The 19,000-nt window shown below is 40.6% G+C and overlaps 1 protein-coding gene across 1 annotated transcript in view; it reads right to left on the reverse strand.

The window, feature by feature from the left end:
* LOC107577778 (serine/threonine-protein kinase DCLK1-like) overlaps positions 1–19,000 on the reverse strand; it is a 56,798-nt gene that overhangs the window by 33,508 nt on the left and 4,290 nt on the right. The window contains exon 4 of the mRNA XM_016263817.1: positions 1,021–1,120. Within this exon, the coding sequence (XP_016119303.1) occupies positions 1,021–1,120 (100 nt within the window). The remainder of the gene's footprint in view (positions 1–1,020; positions 1,121–19,000) is intronic.

The raw sequence follows: 19,000 nt of genomic DNA on the forward strand, positions 1-19,000 counted from the left end.
TAGAAGGTATGTTAGTGTTGGGGGAGTGGGGGGGGGGCGGGGTGGATTAGGGTGGGAGTGTTATCTGCATAAGTTCACCTGGTTAAATTGTAAGGCACTTTGAGTATTTTTTATATATGTAAATATGTCTTTTATGTTATGTCTTTTTTGTGCAGCAGCACGCCCTTTGTCCAAGCCAAATTTCTCCCACGGGAGATGAATAAAGTTAACCTTACCTTACCTTAAGTGTGTGCAAACACACAAGGAATTTGTTATAGATAGATAGAGAGAGAGAGAGAGAGAGAGAGAGAGAGAGAGAGAGAGAGAGAGAGATAGATAGATAGATAGATAGATAGATAGATAGATAGATAGATAGATAGATAGATAGATAGATAGATAGATAGATAGATAGATAGATAGATAGATAGAGAGTAAGGGGGGGAGAGGGAGAGAGAGAGAGAGAGAGAGAGAGAGAGAGAGAGATGTTTTGACAATAAAGTCTCTTTTATTAAAGAGCTCTTCTGAATACATTTTAGAAAACTGGGGTGCCTGCTCTTCACTGAGCTCACATCAGCACAGAGAAGGAGCCAAACAGTGAACAGCCTTTGTCTCTTCACAACATTAATGAAAGGAAACCAGACACAGAAACATACAAATTCTCATTTCCTGACAACAACAACACAACAGGAACAACATGGAGAGAAAAGAAGAGGAGAGGTCAGAGGAGGAGAAGAGGTCTATCCATCTAGGACAAGTGGCGAAGGCAGACACCCATTAGAGAAGTGGCTGGTGTAGGCGTTAAGGGGGAATAAGCCTTTATTTTATATTCCCCATTTGTGGGATGAAACTTTAATGGACTCAGTCATAAGCTTCTTGTGAATTAATGTGTAACAGGATGTTATTCATTAAAGATGGGACAAAGAAAACATTTCTGGGTAGGTGGAAGTTGCCATCCACATGGACCTTCTGCTGATGAGATCATGACAAGTAGTGTTTTTTCACTCAAATGAATACAAAGGCAACTACTGAAAGGCTCTTTACCGCTGTCATCCAACATAAAGTCATCCTGGTAACGGAACTTCTCCGGGCCACATGCGATGAAGATGTCCTCCTCTCCAAAGAAATCTTGAAGGCATATGACCTGCGATTGAAAAGAGAGAAAGTCATTAGCAGCATTAGATCCATTAGAGCATCTGAATGTCTCTTTAATAATGGGTTTAGGATAGAAAACCTAATGATCTAAGAGCCCAAATTACAGATCCAGCCTCTCTTCTTCAAAAAAACAATGAGAGGGTTTGATCGTGATCGCCACCCAGAAGGCTTTGAAGGCTTTACTGAGCCCATCTCTAATGTCTTTTTAAGATGAGTAACCACCAGCCATGTTATTGTTGATTGCCCCTAATCAAGAAGAAGTTAGATCTTCCAGCCAAGCATCATTTCCCATCAGCCCTGTGGTCATCTTTGGGGATGCTGCAATGACAATCTTTTTACAGTTTGATCATTTCAAACAATGAATCAAGGGGACAACAAGTAAACAAATGCATATGTAATCAGACTTGAGAACAGCACAAAACACACACGGGGGCTACAGAGGACCTTTTCAGAGAAGAACCAGGAAATTATTCTTGTTTTTTTGACAAAGTCTGATTTCTATTCTAGCCCCCTAAAGCTTGAATGAAGAGAATGCATGATTCTTCATTAGCCAGACAGACATTTTTTGTAATGAAGGAAGAGGGTACAGAAACTTGATTTTAGTTTCTTGATTTGATTTTATTCATGGGGGTTGGAAACTGACATTGAGATTGCACTTTTGTTTGCTATGGCATCAGTTATTATTATAAAATTATATAAATGGAAATAAATGATAACTTGAGGAATGTGAAAATGAGAAAACAATCTGCATTTTTCTGAAGACAGTGTGAGTTGTGATTAGCTGCCAGTTGCTAAGGTGTTCTCAATGGTTTAAGCATGTTTCTACGCAGTTGTCAAGTAGTTTTATTTAGTTAGCCAGTTTCTAAGGTGTTCTGAATGGTTTAAGCACGTATCTATCAGTTGCTGTGTTCTGAGTGCTTTAGCACGTTGTTAGGGAGTTACTAAGGTGTACTGAGTGTTTTAGCACATTGTTAGATAGTTGCTAAGATGTTTTGAATAGTTTAAGCCAGGGGCGTAGGCAGCGGATGGGCCTGACGGTCACAAGCCCGCACACTCTGATGAAAGGCCCCCCCAGTTTATTATACACATATAGCCTAATATTTGTTAAATAATTATTGTTTAATCTATTTTAACACAATTAGACAACTATTATAACATTTCAAATAACTAAAATAAATAAAATGTGTTTTTGCATAATTCTTGTTGCGCATGTAAATTTGTGCGTGTTCACCCATTCAGTTGGACTGTAATTTGCAGCTGTGTTAGAAAATGTTAGAAAAACAGCAGCAATGCATAATTCTGTAAAAGACTTTTAAAAACGGCAATGACGAGGGAGAGAGCCCGTCCATCAGCCCGCAAATAAAGCTAAGACTTTCAGTTCCACGCGCGAACCGGTTCATTTTGCGAAGCCGGGAAACACTACTGTCAGGCCGATTATGAATGTCATTTGAGCTCAGTCAGTGTTTTCAGTCGTGTTCAAAGTCTTTTGGTGTGCGGTGTCTAAAGAATTTAAGACCAGCTGTTGCCAGTCGTCCACACAAAGATTAGTCTATTTTTTTTTATTATTGTTTTATTTATTTATTATATAATTTTTGTGACTGAAGCCGGCGATTAACTGCATCTGTTTCCTAATTTGTAGGCCTATTAATTTTAATAACGAATGAAAAAAATAAAAATAAAAATCAGAAGCACATTTCTGAATACAATAATTTTATACACTTTAGTTATATCTAATTTGGCATTTTCAATTAACATAGGCCTGTTACATTCTTCTTATTAGCCTATTAGGCCTATTATTATTAAGTTACTTTTATTATTAAATTAATATTAGGTTACAATTAATTTGCCCCGCTATAATTTCATAGCGCATCACCGCTGACGCGCTGCAAGGATAATAAAGATTAGGCTAGCTTACTCCTCATTGAAAATTATTTTAAAAAGGTCTTTCAACACAGATTTATTATACAATGAATTATAGGCCTATAATTAAAATTATTAACACTGCAATTATCAATGAAAAAGTTTTTTTTGAAGCACCTACTTTTTTAAAAAGAAAAAAAACAACAACCTGTTTAACACGAAATAGCCTACGTTTCTTCTCTCTTTATTTATTGATTTATTTCCCACTAGCCTATGTTCGGGCCTCAAGAGAAATATTAAGGGAGTAAATTAAAACATTTAGCTAAATAGGCTACAGTACCATTATCAGCATATGAAGTAGATTCGTCTCTCGTCCTCTCTGAGAGAATATGCGCCGTTAATGCAGCGTTAGATACCGAAAGCGCCATCAGTTTTTACTTTCACTTTCGAGTGAATCGACTGAGATTAAGAGATTCACCGCATAAACTCTTGGCAAAGTTTGCAGGTTGCTTGTGTGATATCCATTGGCTCGCCTTCCTGGGTTAAAACAAATATTTACAATATTGCGACGTATAACCAGCCCCCCACCCATCCTTGAGTTCGCGGTTGGGGGCCGCGGATTTGCACTAACTTGCCACTGGACTCCGTCCATTAGTTAGCCCAGTGCCCACTTTTGCCCAGGCCCGCCCAAAAATACAATTCTGGCTATGCCACTGGTTTAAGCACATTGCTAGACAGTTTTTAAGGTGTTTGGAATGTTTTAAGCATGTATCTTGTAGTTGCTAAGGCGTTCTGAATGATTTCAGCACGTTGCTAGGCAGTTGCTGTGTTCTGAGTGCTTTAGCACATTGTTAGGAGTTGCTAACATGTTCTTTAAGGGTTTATGTTTCTAGGAAGTTGCTAAGGTGTTCTGTGCGTTTTAGCACATCGCTAGGCAGTTGCTAAGGTGTTCTGAATAGTCAAAGCATGTTTCTAGGCAGTTGCTAAGATGTTCTGATTGTTTTACCACATCGCTAGGCTTGATAGATGCAAAAGGGTTATGCATTTTTAGAACATTTCAAGGAAGTTGCTAAGGTGTTCTAAATGCTTTAGCTTGTTGTTAGGCAGTTGCTGTTCTGGTGGTTACTAGGGCATTGCTAGGTGGTTGCAGGAATGTTCTGGCTGTTTGAATATCAAAAAAGCCCACATAAAATATATGCTGATCCCTGAATATGGCTCAGATCCCACTTTCAATGTAAATCCATAGGAAGTTTTCACAAATTATAAGTCTGATTTCTTGGTAATAGCATCAATTTATGGTATTTTCAGACACAAACAATATTAGCTAACTGGCATGGCACAGTTTACAACATGTGGTGTACTAAGCAACAAGAAAAAGAAGAAGTGGAGGATAAAAATGGTTTGTTTTGAGAACTAGTTGCATCCAAAACAGCTGGAGCACCGGCCTTAAGGATGAGAATATTTCTGATGTTTCTCACCATGCGGCAATTAAGAAACATCAGAAAAACAGTTCCACATAAAGGGCGCAGTGCAGAAAAGACCACTAGGATAAAGATGATGCACAAAAAGTGGCGAGAGAGAATCAGAAAGTATAGGAAAGGAAGCAGCAAAGCGTCAAACTCAGACTGACGGAGATAGCTGGCTCCCAGAGCAAAAAAGTAGCTTTGATGTTGCGAATAAATATAAAAACAAGTTTGGTTATGCAAGACTGTGCTCAGAAGTTCTCTGTCTCTCTAAGTGGAACAGACAAATTGATCAAGCTGGCACAATAAACTGCAGAGCTATCCAAAGATTAAATGCTTATAACATGGATTATTTCTGAACAGCAGCTTTGATGAAGATGAGACCAGTGCATGGCGAAGCACTGATTATGCCACTTGCATAATTATATAAAGAAATTAAACGTTCAGTGAATATAAGGAAATGCTCAGAGGACAACACATTAAATTAAATCTTTTTAGTTGAAAAAACAGTTTCCCATTCATAGATTTAGACCTTTGTCTATTTTCCCTGAAAGAACAGAGTAAACAATTAAATTAGTCATTTTTATAGCATAGATGGGCACAGACACCACAGAGGGGACTAGATAGTAAGCTCCCGTTTAGCAATGCTACAATTGGGCCATCTAGAGGAAAATCTGTGGCAGCGCATGATATATTTGTCTTTTCTCTTCTGCTGACATGGTTCATTTGTAGATCAATTAAAATCATTAAATGTTTAATATTCACTACGAATATGTGAGGGTTAGATTCATATCCATATCAATTTCCTTCCACTGATAAGACCATATTAATAGAATATTTACCTAAATGATAGAGGGCAATGATTTGTGAAACCACTAGGTGTCGCTGTTTACATGCACTAAGCCAAAACATAAGGAAAACAAGAATGGCAGTAAACTGACTTTTTTTTTTTTTTTTTACATGAAAATCTAATTGAAATGCTGAGACTGAACTTATGGCAGTAATAAACCACACATACATATACTTTCAATTACTCTTTCTGTTTCTTTCACATAAAATCTAATTCAATTATAATAGTACAACTATAAAATTATAATACATTCACAGAAACACACGTAAGAAATTCTATGTCACAAAATAAATATTTAAGATGTATGCGGGGGCAGTTGTGGCCTAATGGTTAGAGAGTCAGACTTGTAACTCAAAGGCTGTGGGTCTGAGTCTCGGTACCGCCAGAGTTTGTGGGTTGGGGGAGTGAATGACCAGCGCTCTCTTCCACCTTCAATACCACAACTGAGGTTAAATGAGACCCTTGAGCAAGGCTCCCGGGTGTCACAGCAAAAACGCCTGCCCACTACTCTGTGTGTGTGTGTGGGTGTTCACTGCTGTGTGTGTGCACCTGAATAGGATAAATGCAGAGCACAAATTCTGAGTATGGGACGCCACATGTCATGTCACTCTTTGGAACAAAAACTCAAAATGTTGATCTAATGTAATTTGCAACAAATAAGAAAAATGCTATTGCAGATTTTTAGACCCCAACATGTAAATCAAACAAAAGTTTTGCAATACTTCATTTAGCTTCTTTTCAAATGTGAGCACACAAATAAATGCATTTTGGCAGGCAAATATTTTGAAGCCTGGAGGACTAAGAGGTCTCTTGATACAAATGAACTGTCTCATTGTATTATGTTCAAACAAATGAAATCTCTCTTCAAGGCAGCATTTTGCTGCAGTACAGATGCTCCATCTTGTTCTCACCCTCTGGTAATTCAGCAAAAAAAGAAAAAAAACTGTGATATGCTATTTTTATTTCCCACTTTCAGAGAAGTTTCATACAGGAACAGAACTCTGTACAAAATGTTTGAAACAACTTGAGGATGTGAACAGAAAGTGAGGCCAGTGGGATTATATATAGCTGCACAGGTACACTATGTCGTCATCAAAAAAAGAGGACAACATGAAGGACAAAAAATATTTTCTTTAACCCTAACTGAGGCTCATGTGAAATCAGCATTTCCATTTCACATTATATTATTTTTGCTTGAGAAAATGGGAAAACTGACCCCGGCCCAGACCAGATGTTTTTTGCTTTAACATGAATGATATGAGCCCAGGGTGCAACATAAAGAACATCTCATGGTCTGAGCAAATGTGTTAACATCTCTGTGACAAAAACACACTCTTATGTGCATAATAACCAAGAACAAATGTAGAGAACCTCTTAACAGGGTTAAAATTGTGCCCCTCTGTTCTCAGTGAGGATAAGAACAGCATTTGTCCTGGTTCAGGAGGAAAGTGTTGCATAAATAACAAGTTGGGTTTCTAAAAGCTGGCGTGAACCAGAGGAATGCATAGCAAATTTTGCACCTCTGTCTCTCTCTTTGTCTTCGATCTCAGACTCTATAGTGCCCACCAAAAATTAACAATAGAGTGTGTACATATTTACAAATTATTGTACTCTTATTTACAATACCATCCACAAATCTTGGTAATCTCTCTAATCTACATGAAATTACTGCATTTACTATGGCAAAAATTTGGAAAAGCTTTATTATTTTATATAATGCCTAAATGGGCATTTCTAAAATGTAATTTTATATGCCATGCCAGTTGCATTTGGATCAAAAATATTTTCTTTAAAACAATGTGCACTGATTAGTCCACAAAAGTGTTGTTATTGTTTACTCAATTTAAAACTATTAAAAATGTTTTTGTTAATTGAAATGAAGTTGAAGTAAAATGAAATATAAATTTTAAATTAAAAAATAAAAATTTGAAATTTTGCACTGGCAACTAAATACAATTTTTAAACAGCAAAAATGTTTAAACTGACATACTAAAATTACTAAAACAAAAATATAAAATAAATAAATAAAAAACTATTAAAAATTACAAAATTGCTAAAATGTAAATTAAAATTAAAATGAGAACTGAATACTGAAATTAAAATGAGAACTGAAAATGTAAATTCAAAATACAAATAAATACTTTAATAGTATAAATAATATTAAATAATAAAACAAACAACACTGGTCCAGAATAAGAACAGAAATGTTGACCTTAAAACGGTTTATTAATCACCTGAACAGAAAAATTTCAAACTGAAATGTGTAAATGTTTGTGAGAGTAGCACCAAACAGGAAGCCCCGCCCCAAACTCATGCTCATTGGTTGAGCCAGTGTTTCTGTGTCAGGCTGATCAAACAAACAGAGCCAGGGTTTTTACTCATCAGGGAACTTACAAATAGATTACTGATAGTTATATCTGCATATTAAACAGGGGAAAGCAGAAACTATTAAACATGAAAACTAGACATGACAGTCAGAGTGAGTGGCGCTGTCCTTGGTGCTGAGAGTCTAGCACTGCAACAGAGACATTTTTCTGATTGCCAATGAGAACACACCCACAAGATGTTTATGCCATGTGTTCGTTGACAAGAGAGAGAAACAAGCCATGTTTGCAGTTTGCAGAGAGAAATAACAAGTGCCTCAAAGGTACAGCCTTAGAAACCAAACCAAACCAAAACAAAGGCAAAAGGGCCTTCTTCCTTTCTCAAAGCACTCATTCAGGGTCATACTGCAAATCTTGAGTAATCAGGCTGGTGGTTAATCCAGTTAGTATCAGGTGATGGGACCTAGAATAGCTGTCCCTGTCAAGAGGGGCAGAGAGAAATACACTGCCATGGCAAAGCTGAGGTCATGACCTGCATCAATTCCAGTTCATGCTTTCACACTCATCCTCATCCCACCGGCCTGCACATGTGTGCATGTGTGCATGTGTGCATGTGTAAAACAGCAGGGAGTCTGTAGTGGTAGAAATGTAGAACATCAAGCTCACATACAGCCATCCTACACCCATATATGTGTGTGTTCATGTGGGTGTATGTGTGTGTAAATGTGTGTAGAGGGAGTGAGGGAAGAAAATAAGGCCTAACAAAATCAGGTGGTATGACAGCATTATGATCATGGGAGGCTCATGTCTCATCAAAACAGTTTGGTCCTTGAACAGAAGAAGCTCATCAGACAACAGATTGAATTATTGCCCACCTCCATCTGAGTGTTCCTCAAGACATCACACAAAGTGTTCAAAATAACTGCTGTCTTTAGCTTGTTTTGTATTCGGCTGAGATGAGACACAAGATGAACTTTGACACCCTGACATTTCATAATGTCAAATTTGAATCTGATGACATAGTGGGGTACATAAAAGTTTGAACACAATATTTTATGCTCAGGAATTTCTTTCACCTGAGGAACACAGATAATATAGGCAGGAACTTTTTCCACATAATGAAAATACTTAGTGACCTTTAATACTCCAAAAAGGACAAACAGATTTCATAACAGTAACAACATAATAATATGGCACTTTAAGTTGGACTGTGTTTGAGTTTTTTTTATTTTTTTTAAGAAATGTATACTTTTCTTCATCAAGGATGCATTAAATTGATCGAAAGTGACAGTAAACACATTTATAATATTACAAAAATGTCACAATTCTATTTCGGACAAATACTGTTCTGTTGAACTTTCTATTCTTCAAAGAATAAAAAAAAGGTTAATGGTTAATGTGTGTAATTTTCAGCTCTTGAATGACTTAGGAAGCTGCATGGACATCTTTTTACGTACTCCTGTGATGCTTTTTGGTCATTTTTGAAGAAAGAGCAGCCTAAACATTTTACATAACCACCTTTATTTTTCAGAAAAGAATGAAAATCATGTATCTTTGGAAAGAGTAAATAATGACAGAATTTTCATATTTTATTGCACTGTTCCTTTAAGAGCACCAGGAGTCAAGGGAACTGAGCCCTAATAATGTCAGTGTCTGCTCTAATGTGGAGCTTCTTCAGATGAATTAGCATGATCTCCTAAATCAGGCCTGCTAAATGCCGAGCAGACTACAAGAGCAGTTACATAAGGTCTCAATTACATAAGACTGATTCTATGCCAGAAGTGGGTGGAGATTGGGAATCATTTATTATAACAGAACTGCGGTGAGCAGTAAAAATCACATCCCTCGAGAAAAGATTGCAGTAAAAGACGTAGCTTCAGATGATCAGACTGTTCTCTCCATTTCGCTCACTCTCTCTGTGATGATAGTCTCATCAAACACTGCTTTCATTAGAAAGTTCAGTGTGGACTTTATTATTACAGCACACATTAAAAGAAAAGGGTATGATGATGATGATGATGATGAATTAAGAGTGTTTCTCAAAGAGATCATTTTCAAAGTAATCTAAGAACATTCAAAGCAGCAACACTTATGCAATGTGCAACTCATAAAGGAAATGAAAAGAGAAACAAAGATAAAAGGATACAACACCAAACGAAGTACAAAAAAAAGAAACTGAAAAAACCTGAAACAGACAAACTGAAAACAAAACAACTAAATGAAAACACTTAGAGCAGTTTAAAAGTAAAGTTATGGTGCTTTAGTTAACAAGACAGATATAAATGCCCCTAATTTCTTTGCTTTCATTGTGTGTGGTTTTGGCAGCAGACACCTATTAAAATGATTTGCATGGAGAGCTCATTTGCTGTGCACACACACACAGTGCTTTTATGCCCAAACACAAGCTGTCGACACTAAAGTTCACATACAAACACACACTCCTTCATATATACACACTCACACACACACCTGGTAGGAGTGACTCAGCAAAAGCAGCAGACTAACTAAAATCTGATCTCCAGATACCTGCTGTCTGACACGCTACAGCTTACTTAGAATAAATGAAGATGGATGAGCTAAAATACAAAGCAAAGGAACAGCTGAAATTTTTTGAGGGAAATTCACTGCTGTTTATTTGCAAATGCTGTCTGTGTTGTTGTGGTGCCCAGTTCATGAAATGAATTATGCAAATCAGGCAACGCAAACATGTTCATGCAATCTGTGTTGAAAGCAATCTTCTTGGCACAATTCTCCCCTATTTTGATAGCTCCGCCCCACACATACGCAACCCAGGCAACGATTAGTTCTATGAAACAAAGCAAAACCAATGTTACACCGTGTCTACACCGGACGCGAGTGGCTACTCAACCACCACCAGTGTGCAGCATCCACCTGGATGATGCGACGGCAGCCATATTGCGCCAGAATGCCCACCACACACCAGCTGATTGGTGGAGAGGAGACAGTGATGAAGCCAATCAGCAGATATGGGGATGGTTAGGATAAGGTTCTTGCCTTATCGTAAGCCTTCTTTTGTTCCGCAGACGTTTTCCTCTTTTGTTTTTTATCTGCCATCTCTAGCTTTCTGTCGCTCGGCTCGGCTAATGTCAGTCCTGTGCACTGAGCGCTCTCTCCTCCGCATCATGAGTAGACACACCCCTTACTGCTGATTGGCTACAAGTTTGTTTTGGTACTCGGCCTGACTCACGTTTTTCACGAGTCACGTTTTTAGAACAAAGTGTCATGCACAAGACACTGCAAATTATTACAGCACACATTAAAAATATGGGTATGATAATGATAATGAATTAACTATGGATGTTTCTCAAAGAGAACATTTTCAAAATCATCTAAGAATATTTCATGTAACAACACTTATGCAATATGCAACGCTCAAAGAAAAGAAATGCAAAAATGTGTTCTGTGTGAACGGCCCCTTTGACTGACCAGACCCTTAAAACACTACCGTTAAGGCATCTGAATCAGCTCTTTAAAATGCTAAAAGACTAGGACTGCATGGCGAGTCTGGATATACTGTATGTGCTGTATGTGTAATCTCATTTGATAATCATTTGATTAATTACTACATGATCAATATAGAATATGCACAAACTTTTCTTCTAAAAGAAATTCTATGCATGCCTACTTTTCTTTGTTGTTAAATGAGGCTTATTCACAAAACTCAACACTGTTGGTCTGCCACAATCTATAATGAGACTAATTTACATAGAAAGGAGGCTGTTTGCTGAAAAGATTTACAATGAATTTATTTTTAAATACAGCACAGCACTATTGCTGCACATTTAGCGCTGTCACAGTACACTGTTGGAAGGATTACGAGGGAAACAAAGAGTACAATCAAAAGTCTTTAATCCAAGGAACACAGGGTAAATCCACACAAAGGGCGCTGGAGCAAACACACATACACAACTAGTAGACACGACAGAGACAGACTGCACAGACTGGGACTTAAATACAGGGGATGATTGGGGAAACACAGGTGCATGGGATGACTAATCAAACTAATAAACAAAATGAGGACAGGAACATGACCAAATAAGGGAACAGAAACAGGGGCAAAACATGACACAGACAGTCCATGATCCTGATATTACACCCCCTACCAGAAGGACAACGGGGGGGGGGGTGGGTGGGAACTAAGGAGGAGGCTCAGGAGGAGGACGGATGTCCGGGAGGGGGCCGGCAGACAGAGTCCAGTGAGGAGACGATGGAGGGAGGAGCCAGGGAGGAGACAGGAGGGGCTTGGAGCAGGAGGAGCTGGATCCGAGCCGAGGATCCAGGGGGCCAGGGTGGAGCGGAGGGCTCTGGCGACCAAGGCAAAGGTGGAAATCCGGAGATCCGCGGCGGAGCCTGAGTGACTGAGGACCAAGGTGGAGCTGGCGGGAGGAAGGAGCCCAACGGAGCTGGTGGGATGGAGCGTCAAGGTGCAGCCGGAGGAGCGGAGTCCTGAGGCGATGGCGGGTCGACGCCCGACAAAGGTGGAACCGGAGGGACGAGGAAGCCCGGTGGAGCTGGTGGATCGACGGGTGACGGTGGAGGCGAGGGAGCTAAGAGCCGAGGTGGAGCCGCTGGGTCTACAGGCCGAGGCGGAGTCCAGGCCTCGGAGGCTGGAGATGGAGGTGAGGGATTCTCCAGCCATGGCGACACTGGAGAATGGCAGACCCACGGAGCTCGCACCGTAATGATGGTGGGCTGAGGACGAGAAGAGGGGCTGCCAGACGACAGCGGTGGAGGAGGCAGGAGCGGGGGGGAGAGTGGGCATTTGTGAGCCTCCGGGCATTCAGGACTAAACTCTGGATCGGGAGCCTCCTCTAGGCTGAACATGGGAACAGGATGGCGCTCTGGAGGAGCGGACACTTGAGGACACTTTCGAGGCGTGGGCACTGGAGGGCGCTTTCGAGGAGCGGGCACTGGAGGGCGCTCTGGACTGGATTCAGGGACTGGAGCCCTCTCCTCTTCGGTGTGGCACATTCGCCGCACCATACTCAGCTCCCCCTCAGCCGTGGTGCAGGGGGCAGAGCTCCTCTCCGCGCTCACACCATCTGCGGCTTTCTCCCTTGTAGCTGGCATTGTCGCCGGCTCTCGCACCTGGTCTGACGGATTGAGCTCCACATCCGGGGCGATCCTCCGCTCAGTCGCTCGGCTTTGCGCTGGCTCGCTGATCGCGTTGGGAAATGGCTCTCCGTCAACGGTGGGCTCGGGCTGATGCTCCGCATCGTGGGGAGATGGTGGGCTGGGCTCTAGGTCTGGAGTGGATCTGACGAGATCATCCACGGGGTAGGATGGCGATCCGTTTCTTGCCAGAGTCCACTCCACGAAGGCAACAAAATCCTCTCTCGTATGGTCCTCGAGAGATCTGTCCCCCTGCTCCAGCAGGAGGAGGAGGAATTCGGTGCGAAGGAGGGGATCCATGGAAAAAACGGGAACAAAAGAAAACACTGAGGAAAAACGGAAAACAAACGGAGGGGAAATACACAGAATTTACTGTCTTTGGTCGGGTCTTCTGTCACGGTACTCAGTTGGAAGGAGTATGAGGGAAACGAGGAGTACAATCAAAAGTCTTTAATCCAAGGAACATAGGGTAAATCCACACAAAGGGCGCTGGAGCAAATACGCGTACACAACGAGTAGACCCGACAGAGACAGACTGCACAGACTGGGACTTAAATACAGGGGATGATTGGGGAAACACAGGTGCAAGGTCAAACTAATAAACAAAACGAGGACAGGAACATGACCAAATAAGGGAACAGAAACAGGGGCAAAACATGACACAGACAGTACATGATCCTGACAAGCACCATGTACTAAAGTGGTGTAATTTGCCCCTTAATTTTTTATTAAATGCAAACTAAATGAAAACAAAACAATCACGTAGAGTAAAACAAAACAAAGTCATATAGAGTAAAAAAAACAAAAAAACAGTAATCTAGAATAAAACTACAACAAAGCAAAACAATCATCTAGAGTATAAAAAAACTGTCATTTAGAGTAAAAAAATATAAAAAATAAAACAATCATGTATAGTGTTGTATTTACAGGTAAGGGTTCTTACGAGACATAAATAAATTCCCCTAATTTAATACAGCACAGCACTATTGCAGCACTTTTAGCACCATGTACAAAAGTGGTGTAATTTGCCTCCCTATTTTTCACTAAATGAAATACATAAGAACATTACTGAAACCCAGATTAAGCTTCAATCTTAGTTTAAATTGGTAATCCAGATTTGGATTTTAATATGGATTTAACTCACCAGGAAACAAAGAAATTCTGCTGACTACAATATCTGGGGAGAGCAAGACCATATGCCAAAGGCAGAATAGCTGGCCATTTCATTGGACAGGAGGGCAACGAGAGGTGAGGAGAGCTCAAGGGGGGGTAAATGGCCCTCCAGACAATGGAAGGCTGTTAGAGACTGAAAGACATGGCTAATTAAGCAGGGTGTGCATATGCAATGGGGCAGAAAATCAGTTATGTCCATACGACAAACTCCAGGAAGAGCAAACACATGAGTGATTGCCGATTACACGCCTGCTATGTCTCTGTCTCGGCCCAGAGCATATGCCAGAGGTCATTAAGAATCAAGCCTCCGGGCATTCAGGACTAAACTCTGGATCGGGAGCCTCCTCTAGGCTGAACATGGGAACAGGATGGCGCTCTGGAGGAGCGGACACTTGAGGACACTTTCGAGGCGTGGGCACTGGAGGGCGCTTTCGAGGAGCGGGCACTGGAGGGCGCTCTGGACTGGATTCAGGGACTGGAGCCCTCTCCTCTTCGGTGTGGCACATTCGCCGCACCATACTCAGCTCCCCCTCAGCCGTGGTGCAGGGGGCAGAGCTCCTCTCCGCGCTCACACCATCTGCGGCTTTCTCCCTTGTAGCTGGCATTGTCGCCGGCTCTCGCACCTGGTCTGACGGATTGAGCTCCACATCCGGGGCGATCCTCCGCTCAGTCGCTCGGCTTTGCGCTGGCTCGCTGATCGCGTTGGGAAATGGCTCTCCGTCAACGGTGGGCTCGGGCTGATGCTCCGCATCGTGGGGAGATGGTGGGCTGGGCTCTAGGTCTGGAGTGGATCTGACGAGATCATCCACGGGGTAGGATGGCGATCCGTTTCTTGCCAGAGTCCACTCCACGAAGGCAACAAAATCCTCTCTCGTATGGTCCTCGAGAGATCTGTCCCCCTGCTCCAGCAGGAGGAGGAGGAATTCGGTGCGAAGGAGGGGATCCATGGAAAAAACGGGAACAAAAGAAAACACTGAGGAAAAACGGAAAACAAACGGAGGGGAAATACACAGAATTTACTGTCTTTGGTCGGGTCTTCTGTCACGGTACTCAGTTGGAAGGAGTATGAGGGAAACGAGGAGTACAATCAAAAGTCTTTAATCCAAGGAACATAGGGTAAATCCACACAAAGGGCGCTGGAGCAAATACGCGTACACAACGAGTAGACCCGACAGAGACAGACTGCACAGACTGGGACTTAAATACAGGGGATGATTGGGGAAACACAGGTGCAAGGTCAAACTAATAAACAAAACGAGGACAGGAACATGACCAAATAAGGGAACAGAAACAGGGGCAAAACATGACACAGACAGTACATGATCCTGACAAGCACCATGTACTAAAGTGGTGTAATTTGCCCCTTAATTTTTTATTAAATGCAAACTAAATGAAAACAAAACAATCACGTAGAGTAAAACAAAACAAAGTCATATAGAGTAAAAAAAACAAAAAAACAGTAATCTAGAATAAAACTACAACAAAGCAAAACAATCATCTAGAGTATAAAAAAACTGTCATTTAGAGTAAAAAAATATAAAAAATAAAACAATCATGTATAGTGTTGTATTTACAGGTAAGGGTTCTTACGAGACATAAATAAATTCCCCTAATTTAATACAGCACAGCACTATTGCAGCACTTTTAGCACCATGTACAAAAGTGGTGTAATTTGCCTCCCTATTTTTCACTAAATGAAATACATAAGAACATTACTGAAACCCAGATTAAGCTTCAATCTTAGTTTAAATTGGTAATCCAGATTTGGATTTTAATATGGATTTAACTCACCAGGAAACAAAGAAATTCTGCTGACTACAATATCTGGGGAGAGCAAGACCATATGCCAAAGGCAGAATAGCTGGCCATTTCATTGGACAGGAGGGCAACGAGAGGTGAGGAGAGCTCAAGGGGGGGTAAATGGCCCTCCAGACAATGGAAGGCTGTTAGAGACTGAAAGACATGGCTAATTAAGCAGGGTGTGCATATGCAATGGGGCAGAAAATCAGTTATGTCCATACGACAAACTCCAGGAAGAGCAAACACATGAGTGATTGCCGATTACACGCCTGCTATGTCTCTGTCTCGGCCCAGAGCATATGCCAGAGGTCATTAAGAATCAGTTGCAGTATGCAGGACACGTCTGTCTGGTTATTTATGTGTGTGTGTGTCCTTTGTGTGTTAACTATTAGAATGCTGTTTGTGTAGTTGTTTAAGTCTTTTGTGTAAGTGTGTGTAAATATGGGCTTAATGGATAAGAACAAGAGAGCCATGTCCGCGGCCTAAACCACTTATCATACGTCTACCTCTCCCTCAAACTAAACTCCCCACACACTCCTTCACACACTACTGCCCACAGTGATGTCACAAAGGCTCAGGCCGTTACTAAGCAACTGGATCACATCGTCATGGAAGGAGAGATCATGAGGGAGCAACAAGCATGGATAAAATTAGCTCATGTCCAAAGTCCTGTCCTTTGTGAGGAAAGACAACCACAACTGTGATAGTTCATAGTACGTTGCATATTGAAAATGTGTCAGAAAGTCAGAGACAGACAGAAAGCTCCAAGCCAGGGACATTTGCAGGGTCTGTGCATGCTTGCAGATGACGTTAGATGTGTTTTAAGACAGTTCTGACACATGTTAAATTATGAATTTCAGCTGCATGTCCTCTTTGTTCCCATCTGTCAGCAATGTCCTTCAGCAGCATTGCACCACAAGCTAAAATTTGAGCCTGCACTCAGTAGTACCGGAAATTATTGGAGATCACACGGGGACTGAATCCAGGTCACTGGCCATCTGAGGGGAACCGAATCAGACGTGGCACAGAAAACTTTTCTAACTCTGAATTATCTATATGCGAAGCACCTGAATCAATCTATAAACTAGTGGTCAAGTGGTCAAAAGTCAAGTCAAAAGAGCTGACCCCCAAATCTCTGTATGGTGCTGATACAAATCTGGCTCGCAAACTTATTATATCTCTCTCACATGATTAGTACCCCATCTATACAGATCTGTATATGTTTTGTTCTATTTTAGTACAGCATCACAATGTTTTTTACACCATAAAACCTAACACAATCCAGATTTCACACCCTACAGTAACACTCCAGAAAAAAGTCTCACGATATGTAGGAACATGGTATAAGGCCTTGATCTACTGTCTCTGACCTCATTATACAGGTTATCAGAAAGGTGCCATGAGACTCACGCAAAGATCCAAAAACCCAGATCTCTCTCGTGATCATGAGCTTTTCAATTCATTCACATTTCATTTCCACACAGACATTGGCCACATGCATTCTAGCATCTGACGTCTATTTTTACAATCACGACAGGTGCTACAGACATCAGAGCTAGAGGCAGATCCTGGTTCTGTTACTATGATTCCATCGCTGAAGACATCAAGGCCTGTTGTCGGCTTATGGCTTTTTCGATACTTCCAAACTCTGCAAGAACCATATGGTTCGGAGGGGCAAATACACATGTTTTGCACCAAAAACAACTGGCATTTGATCTGATATGAAATCAGCCTCATATAAACAGAAGGAACACACATCTCTACCAAGCCATACGACACTCAAGTAACTGACAGGATCTGTAGCTTAAAGAAACACATACATTTACACTTGGGAAAATCACGTTCATACTCCCATGTGAGTAATCAGATTGCAATCCATCTCCAAAGTGCTTTGCATTTATAATTAGCTCTTTCTCAAACAGACTCTGCTTTCTCTGAAATATGCCATACAATGTGCAATACGCAATAAGCAGTCTCTGTTTGAATCACATTTTACATTAGACTCAACCAAGGCAGGCGATATACTGTAATTTTATTCACTTACTGTAAGGAGAAATCCATATTTTTCTTTCATAAGGCACATACAGATTCATTTACATACATTAACGCAGCAGAAAAATGTGAAAACTTTTTGTCTATTGAATAATATGCGATCTCAAATCTCTTCCTAAACTCTCACTCAGCAGATAAAATTGAATCGACATGGACTTTCTTAAGTAATTTTTTGCACTTTGCAAAAACAATACAAGCCTAGTGAAAATGGCTGTAATGACATAATACAAAAAGACGATCATGTTATGTAAAAGATAATGAGTTACCTCATGACTCAACAACACCGAACTTAACTAACAATTGCTTTAGAAATCCCATTAATCACCTTCACAGTCAGATTTATTTTTGTAATACCTCAAACAAGCACAGCAACAATAATATTGGCATAAGCTGCTCCCACACCTGGATCCTGCATTCAAACTGGACAATAAACAGGAAGATGTACTTTTATTGCTTTGTTAATTGTACACCTGAACTTCTCCACCTCCCATTTAATTTCAGCAATGTGTTCATCTTTTTTTCTCTAACCCACATAGATTCTTCTATTATCTCCTTTTATTTTCTCTCTGTGTCTCTCCTTCCTGGTTTCTGTTGCTTTTGTTCATAATTGTATCAGGACAAAATCATGTGCTGTAACTCTGTCTGGCCAGGCTTGTTTATTAGACGGCTCCCTCAGGCCCAATCGATCCCTGTTCTAAAATTAGCGCTACCCATAATGCTCTTACTTTATCTGGATGGAGAACAGGGCTTTTATGCCTTACTGTGTAACCTCTGATATCAGACCCACACAGTGGGAGGAAGGCTTTTATGAATCACATTTCATTCAAAATACATATTTGTTGCTCAATACAGCTACTCTAAAAAAGCAGTAAGTCTTATGCATGACTGCACATGATATGAAGTGCTCCGGTTTTTAACAGTCAAGGTGATTTAGAGGGATTTTCACATAGAAAAGTCTAAAGATCTGAAACACTGGCAGAGCCACCAGCACAGAGATCAATGGAGAGAAGTAACAGATCTGTGCACAGATTAATTAGAGTTTAATGAATTTCATCCAAATGGTGTCTGCTTATTTGCACATTTTACCTGGCTGAGAAGAGACACATTGAAAGACAAGTATGTACAGTGACATTCAAAAGTCCACAATGAAAATTCTGGGATTCAAAACAGGGTTATTATAGTTAACTAAAACCAAAAAATGTTTTTGTTACTTG

Source organism: Sinocyclocheilus grahami, unplaced genomic scaffold (genome assembly GCF_001515645.1).
Source record: "Sinocyclocheilus grahami isolate Dianchi unplaced genomic scaffold, SAMN03320097.WGS_v1.1 scaffold32.1, whole genome shotgun sequence".
NCBI lineage: Eukaryota > Metazoa > Chordata > Actinopteri > Cypriniformes > Cyprinidae > Sinocyclocheilus > Sinocyclocheilus grahami.